General features: G+C 46.2%; 1 protein-coding gene across 1 annotated transcript in view; it reads right to left on the bottom strand.

Moving 5' to 3' along the window:
- Positions 1-1,716: 1,716 nt before the first annotated feature.
- GRIN2C (glutamate ionotropic receptor NMDA type subunit 2C) overlaps positions 1,717-8,659 on the bottom strand; it is an 895,681-nt gene continuing 888,738 nt past the window's right edge. The window contains exons 15-16 of the mRNA XM_085617084.1: positions 6,489-6,721; positions 1,717-5,050 (exon numbers count right to left, since the gene is read on the bottom strand). Coding sequence (XP_085473210.1) covers positions 3,491-5,050; positions 6,489-6,721 — 1,793 coding nt within the window. The 3' untranslated portion in view covers positions 1,717-3,490. The remainder of the gene's footprint in view (positions 5,051-6,488; positions 6,722-8,659) is intronic.

The following is an 8,659-nucleotide window of genomic DNA, read 5'->3' as shown; positions in this document are numbered from 1 at the left end:
GCGGTCGGTGGGATGGTGGTCCCACTGACATCCAGGGTAGTGGTCGTACCGGCACATTACGATACAGTCGGTTGGACCGCATTGGTCGGAGGGACAGACTAATGCCTTCGATAGGTTCAAGGAGCCCGTCGGTGCATTGGTCGAACTGTAATCCGTACAATGAAGGCCGTGCTTGGCCGTAGGGATTACAGTGTCTATTTCCTAAAGACTTTCCATGGTGGTCCCATGGAAAGGCTGTCGGAAAGGGACTTTGGGGTCTTCTAGTGGGCCTTCATATGTGAGATGGGGGGCACATGTGGTGCCCACTCAAACATCCATGCACCATGTGCCAGGCACCACACTGTGCACAGATGTTTAAAAACATCCCTTTTTTATTGTGGCTTATGCTGCCCTTTTCCGGGCTGCAGCACAAGCCACAATAAAAAAAGGGATGTTTTCGACTGCCTACATGGTGGTTGCCTCATTATCTGGCAGCTGGAACCTCCGACTGCTTGTTGGGCTGTCCCACTCCTGCTGCGATGGTGCTCCCAGCTTTCGACTTGGCACCTCCAACTGTACTTCCTCTACGGTTGCACCATATTCCTTGCCATTTGGGTATCTATTGGTGGTGGGCAAGTTGCGAGATATCCAGCTGTGAGGAATGCTCCCAATACAGCTGTCTGCTTCAGCTATGGGGCTAGAAACACTTTGTCACTCCTCTCACACACGTTTGGAATCCTCAATATTAAGGGCCTCATGTAGGTAGCTAAATACCAGTCGGTAACGGACGAAATTCGGTAAATATCCCGTTACCGACCGGTATTTAGCTATTTGAGATGTAGGAGGCATATTTCAGGATTCGGCAAATTACTGAATCGGTAAAATACCGATTCGGTAAATACCGAATCCTGAAATCATATGTAGGGAGCACTCTAAAGAGTGAAAATCAGTATTAAGAATTTGTTATTTACCACCAAATACAGGTTGGTGATAAATAACGAATACCTTGCATAAAGTAATATTTTGCAGATTTAAGAGTGCCATGTGGCAGACATACATGCCCTTAGGGCATGTATGTGCGCTACATGTGCACACATGCAAGATTCAGGGGTGCAACAGGGTGTCAATGTGACACCCTGCCACCCTTGAATATGCTCCCCCCATTACCGAATCGGTATTTACCGAATCGGTAATGAGGCATACCTTCCCATTGATTCCTATGGGCCTCCAGGCCCATAGGAATCAATGGGAAGGTATGCCTCATTACCGAATCGGTAAATACCGATTCATAATTACCGAATTTTTCCGATTCGGTAAAATTTACCGAATTATTACCTACATCACATTTACCGATTCATAAATACCGAATCGGTAAAATTCGGTATTTATGAATCGGTAAATGTGATGCTACCTACATATGGCCCTTATTGAGCTATACTGCTGGGTTATGGCTGATTCAGTTAATTCGCATGGTAGGCCTTTTAAGCCTATCACTATTTATGTAACATCTTCAACTTCCCTTTATCCAATAAAAAGGTGGCATGACCTCCAAAGTAATGCCCGGTTTTAAAGCTTTCTTTTCTGCACTTGTAATTGTACTTTTCATTTGTGACCACAATTCACCTTGAAAAAACAAATCGAAGCAACTCACAAAGGTTATTCAAAGGCATGAAACAATTAACTTCTATATAGAATATTTCAACATTTTATTGACCTTCTGGAAAGGTAACTGGCAACTGTATGATCATTGATAGCACTTTGAACAGGTTGGGGAGCTTGTCCCAGCAGCAAATATATGAATTCAGCAGTGCTGCGGTATAAGAGCCCCATATTGCTGGCTGTAAAGACCCAGATTATTTAAGGCCATTTTAAGTTCTTTTTAAAAGCTGTCCAACTTGCAGTGGAGCGTGGGACGCTTTTACTCAATCTCAGAAGTTCATGCTATTTTTGGTCCAGGTAAAGGCCACTTTTTGGTCATGTCATGACCATCCTGTCTTATTATTCCTTTGAGCTGCCCCGATTTATCTCAGGATCACTCTTGAGTCAAGGAGTATGGGCTCCAGATTGCTAAAAGTGCTTGGAGTATGGACTGACGACTGCTCATAGGACTCTGATATTGACTATATTCTCCTCTTGGGATTAGGAGTATGAATGTGACATTTCCAACAACAGCAGGTGAATTTAATCTAAGATCACTAATCACACCATGTGTGTGGATTCAGGGTCAATTTTGGGATTAGGCATTTGAACTCAGACCTTCTTATGGAATTAAGCCATGAACTATTTGAATACTGACGTGCAGTATGGATTCGGATTTTACATGAAACTAGGAATACAGACACAGTATCGCTCCTGGTACTATGCATATGAATCTAGGATTAATCATCGGATGTAGGCTCAGAATCATTCCTGGGACAATAGACATGAAATTAGGAGTCACTGATAGGCTGATGAAGATGAACGGATGACTCTTTGTGGTACTAAGATAATAATTAGGAACTCCCCTTGCTGCTGGAAGAATGGATTCAGGCTTCACAAAAGTCCCAGGAGGTTGGATTTAGGAGGGCTGAAGGTACTAGAAATATGGGCTGGGGACCCTCTTTAGTCCAGGCATGTGGATTAAAGACTACTTTTGTGGCTAAAATATGAACTAAGCATTTCCTCATGGACTAGACGTAAGATTTCAGGATTACTTATGAGAAGAGGAGTATAACCCTAGAATCATTCACAGGATTATGCATAAGAAACAGGGGTTAGACATATGGAATCAGACTCAGTCCTGGAACTACGTAAATTAGCTTGGTATCATTCACAATACCTGTACAGACTTTGGATTTCTTTTGAAAAGGAACGATCGACTTTCTATTTGTCTCACTGTTTAAATTCAGAGATTGTTCATGGAACGAGGAGCCTGGATAGATTTACCTTGCACTGAGGGTTAATGGCCCTGAATTCTCTAGTGGATTAGTTGTATTGACACAGGATCCCCAAGTAGCCCAAGGTGCCAGAAAAGCTCAGAGGTTTGGAATTGCACATCATCTCTGAACTAAAGGAGTGGATTTTGCATTACCCAGTGGATTAAGAGTATAGCCTTAGCAGACCTCACTGCAATGTGGACTTTCAATTGCTAATAAACCAAGGACTTAGAATTCCACAATGGATAAGGAGCAATGACTTAGGACCTAGCAACATGGACAGTGTAATTCCTATAAAAATTGTGGTGTGAACTCATAAATATTCATATAAATTAGGACAAGGTGACAGGGTCCTTTCAGGATTAGAAGTATGGACTCAAGAATCCTCATCGAACTAGGGATGCATGCTCTGAATCATTCACAGATCGAGAGCCACTCGCATTTTGGTTTAGATGAGTCAACATCTCCCTGAAACACATGTTCGAGGTCTGATGAAAGAACTTGCCTCATGGTGCACACTCTTGTTGGATGTTTTATGCATGCAAAAATGACAAAACTGCAATGCTTCTTTCCATATTACTGACTTCTATCCCAATTTAGACCTCTGACTCTAAGCTCGATATTCTTCTCCATAACTTTCCTGTGTATGGGACAGTCATTCCATGCGCACCCAATATATCTTGCTTGTCCATTGCCGTCGAATGTGAGAAGATGGTCTCTGGGTGCCTATGTCCTCTGCAGCCTGCATGCGTGTGGTCAATAAAGGATGCTGTCAGCATATCCTCCTCAACTGGAACATCTATGATGTTGGAGTTCCAGGAATGGGTTAAGCAGGACGGAGCAGTGCTAGCATGTCCAGGGAGCATAGTGGCACCCGAACACAACATCCCCAAATAAGGTGGTTGATTGGTGTAGGAGTCTGCATAGGGGCACTGGCTATGTGGGACAGTTGGTACCGGAGGTGCTCCAGTCATGTTCTGTTGGCATGCATCATTGTAAGTGGGAAGCTGAATTGACTGAGGCTGCAGAAGCCGTGGGTCCTTCCATGACAGGGAGTTGTTGGTCATTGAGCACTGGCCGCTGTACTTGTGGCTGGGGCAAGCTGCCTGGGAAGAAGCTGGATGGAGAACTGGTGCAGGATTGTTTACAGAGGCATACCCTGCATTGTGGAACAAGTCTGGCATCTTGTCCTGATGACAGGGCTGTTCCTCAACTGCTTGCATTCCAATGGCCTGTAACTTTTTATTCCTTTCCCAAGCTGCCCTTATCAGGGTTGTTTTTTTAGGAGGCATCTCCTTTCCCATGAGAGGAGGGGCTTCCTGCTTCCTTGATATGGCTGGCACAAGACCCAGAGGTCCACAAGTCCTGCTGCCTTTCATGAAGCTACTATCACTGCATGAAACAGGCAAAAAGTGATCTTTTGAGATCAAGCTATTATCAGCCACAGGTAGTGGCCTTACTGGGCGGTCACTGGTCTCCCCCAAAACCTGATGCCGGCTGAGCTCTGGCTTCAATTTAAAATCCATTCTGGGTGTGGGGTCTTGGTGGCCATTGTAGATATCTGGCAAGGGAAGCTTTTTGAGTGCCTTGCCTCCTGAAATGGTGCTGAGGTCAATTTGTGGTCTTGGGTATGACTGGAGAGGAGCACTGAGCAGAAACCTGGGTGTGCCATTTGTGGTGGTGCCTCGAAGGAACTGTTCTTCAGAGTAGCCGCCTCGTCCTGCAAAGGGCCGGAGCATCAAAGGGTGCTGACTCACTCCCCTCTCACAAACCTGCAGGCTGGTGTCCATACTTGAAGGAAGTGACCCGGAAGTAGCAGTGGCTATGGCATATGGTGCATAGGCCCGCCTGGGCCTATCCGCTGCCACACTCGCAGGATACCCTGTTCTTCCGGGGATGGCCGTGTTCTGGGTGATGAGATGAGGCGTCTTCATTGAGAAAGGGTTCTGAAGGCTCTCACTCCGCTGGGTCCAGTTCTCTATGGTGCGCGTGACGTTGTCCAGAGAGCTGCCCACACTGCTCGAGGACACCATTTCCTTGGCAGCCTGCAGCATCTTCAGCACACTGGCCTGAGCCGTGTTTGGGGTGACGTCAGATGTGCGGGCACCAGAGGGGCTTTCCAGGTTTTGAACTCCACTGAAGCAGCTGTAAATTCCCTGTCAAGAGAGTTATAGACAGTCAGAAGCCTGTTTTGCAGAAGTTCCCGCTATTTAACTTTTATTCAGCACTGATACTATAATGGCTCACTGAGTCAGTTTGAAGACATATTTAGATTCAGTTACAACACTGTAGTGGTAATCAACAAACAACTAATGTGGACATGTGGTGGTAGCAGTCGCCATTTGGTTAGTTTGGTGGTGGGGTTGAGGGCCTCTGAAAAGAGCAGTGTTTTACCTGGTCCAGGAACGAGGTGAGATGGGTTTTACTTTTGATATGGAGCGGTGCTGGAAGATTTTACAGAAACACCTTGACAGCCCCACGTGTCACAAGCACCTGTTGCTAAGTTTTAACAAAAAGTGTCAGAAAAAACGAAAATACAACAATCCTAAATTTGGCACAAGCTAGTGGCTTTGGGCATGTTACATGCCATGAATAAACCGGGCAGGTTTTCTGCAAAATCTTTGCATAGATTTTGCAGCATGAGAGATGGGCTCTGACAAAGCTGGACCTTGAGGAACAATGCGACCTCGGGCCCATCTTCTGATGCCCCTATTGATCTGAGGAGATAGGGAGCTCCAGAGATGGCAGGTGGCCACCCTCAGGTCAGAGCAGTTGCAGGCCAGGCATATACAGGGAGGTCATGGGTCAGGCCATAGGAGGCCAGTTTATACTTCGGGATGGCTACGAGCACTGAGGAGCTGATTGCATGTGGTCCTGCACCTGGTGCAGATTTCCTGCACTGTACTCGTAGAGTTAGGGTATCCACTATGCCCCTCATTATCAGCGTGCCCATTAGTTTGCGAATCATGCGCACGGACCAGAATTTAGCGTTGAACTATAATTACTGCATCCCACGTAATTTTCCAGGGGTGAATTTTGGCAAGACAAACCTGCTGAAAGTTATAGGGGAAACTGCACAATAAATAAAGGTGAAGGCAGATGTAGGTGCAGATAGTGGAGTGACTGCTGACATTTCCAGAAGAAGTGAGCATCGTGTCTCAGAGGCTGAGGACCACGGCATCATCTCATGGGCGGATGGGGGCAGGCGCATTTCTCAACTGAGCCAGGGGCCGTTTGTTCGGGGACTGTCCTTGGAGGGTGAAAGTGATTTTTGCAGCAGGAATTAAAATGAGTCCAGGGAACCGATCATACTCCCCCTAGTGTTCAGCATCTATCACTACATGTGCATCCATGTGGGACTTATGTAGTAGTGCATTTGGGGCGCTACATCAGAGGGACAGTCTCATATGAGGGGTGTAGTTTGGGTGAGAAGTGTTAACGATATAGAATTTAAAGAACTGTTCTATCTCTTCGCATTCGTATCAGTAGAAATATCACGTTTTGCACTTCTTTATGGCATGGTAGCTTGTGAAAATCTGGTTCTGGTGAAGAGCGAGGTGGAGAGTGTGGATGGGCGGTACAGGGGTTACTCACTCTGCTCATGGCAAGAAGACAATTGAGTTTGGGGGTCTGCGGGACAGAGTGGCGCAGTCTCCAGTACACCAGGTGTTCCCAGGCGAAGACCAGCAAGCTCAGTCCCATGGCCACCAACAGCATGTAGAAGACACCCGCCATGTTGTCGATGTCTAGCTTGCTGCTCATCACCTCGTTCTTCTCGTTTTGGCAGATTCCCGAGAGCCAGACCGTCTCCAGCTTTGCGGTATCTCCTGAGAGAGGAAGCGAGGGGACAGATCACATAAAACAAAAGTAACTGGTCCTTTAATGGATGATGCCTACAAAGCGAATCAACCCGTAAATGGGCATGGATGAAATACCAATTAATGAATTAACAGATCAAATAAATATAAGAAACATCCATAAAGATATGGTTATTACTAAGACAACAGTGTAATCAGTGGATGACAACAGTAACCACTAATCAATGCAAAACAAAACTGGCAAAACCAATCAACCAATAGATAGGTATCTCTGAAAATACTAACCATCAGTGTTATTGTATGAAAGACCACAATCAAAAATACATACATGGAAAATACTAACGCTACAGATCAGTCAAATATAAAAAATAAAAAAATATATTGTTAGAAATGGGGGTCTCTAGTTGACAATGGTTTGCCCCGTTGTCCAAGTAGGGACCCTTTTTCCTAGTCATGGTAAGGGAGATACACTTCTAAAATAACCCCTGCTCACCCCCTTGGTAGCTTGGCATGAGCAGACAGGCTTATCTCAGAGGCAGTGTGTAAAGCATTTGTGCATGCATGAAGTGACACAGTAAAAACACTACAAATGGACACCACACAAGTTTAGAAAAATGAGTAATCTTTATCTAAACCAAACAAAACCAAAACGACAAAAATCCACAATACAGTACAAAAAATAGGACTTTCAAAGGGTAGAAACAGTTCTGTTCAAAGCAAATTGCAGATGTGACACTTTTCACACAAAGTACCTTGGATGAGTCAAGCACACAAACAAAAACTGTTGCAGGGAAGGTGATGCGTCGGTTCCTTATACCCACGAAAGGTGATGCGTCGGTTCCGTACTTCAGGGGAGGTGATGCATTGGTGTCTTACTGCCACACAGGGGCGGTGATGCGTCGGTTCCTTACTGAAGTGGAGGTGATGTGTCGGTTTTCTACTGTGCGGGGAGCTGATGCATCAGTTTCTTACTGCAGCCCCGGTGTTCTTGCAGGCTTGGTGCTGAGATGCGTTGCGTAAGGATCAGGGATGCGTCGGTTCTTGCAGCCGCACTGTGGGGCCTGATTCTGAATCGGTGCAGTGATCTCGGACTCCGTAGATCGGTGCACTTGATGCGGTGTGCGGCAATTTCTCGAGCCCCGGGCAGGCGATGAGTCGGTTTCTTCAGTGATGCGTCGGAAACAGGTGCAGATGCGTCGCGCTTCTCCTCGTTGCGTTACTTTTCCAGCTCCCAATAGCAGGGACAACCTCCAGAGGTCGAGAACAGCAACAGTTACCTCTTGGCAGGTCAGAACTCTCAGCAAGGGAGTTCAGGGAAGCTGGGGGTGAAGTCTTTGTATACCTAAGACTTCAAAAACAGGAGGCAAGCTCTACTTCAAACCATTGGAGATCTTCCTCAAGCAGGGGACCCAGCACACAGCAAAGTCCTTGTCCTTTCCTTGGCAGAAACATCCACTGTAGGGCAACCCCAGACTGCACACAACAAAGGGACAGTACTTCTCAGTTTTTCCAGCTCTTCTCCTTGGCAAAGGTTCTTCTTGAATTCCAGAAGTAATCTAAAAGTCTGGGGTCTAGGCCTCACTTTTTATAGCACAAAATCCTTTGTACTCTGGTGGCAGAGAAGCTCTTTGCCCAGCCAAAACCAGTTCTGTCCTCTCTAGTGCACCTTCCTGGCAGGAGGTGGAGATAGCATTGTTCAAGGAAGGCAGACCAGGCCCATTCAGGTGTGAAAGAAATCTCCTCCCCCTACACTGACTGCAGCCCAGGTCTATTCAGCCCAGCCCTGACTCACCTTGGAAAAGCAGGACACCCACCCCCCCCCCCAAGTGGCTGTTTGAATAGAATACACATCCCCAGCCCCTGTCACTCCAAAGACAGACAGTCAATACCCACACCTAGCAGAGGCACACTGGATGGCTAAGCAAACAAATACCTACTTTTAAAAGT

Source organism: Triturus cristatus, chromosome 7 (genome assembly GCF_964204655.1).
Source record: "Triturus cristatus chromosome 7, aTriCri1.1, whole genome shotgun sequence".
In the NCBI taxonomy this organism is placed as follows: domain Eukaryota; kingdom Metazoa; phylum Chordata; class Amphibia; order Caudata; family Salamandridae; genus Triturus; species Triturus cristatus.
This window is presented reverse-complemented; position numbering and strand designations above follow the sequence as displayed.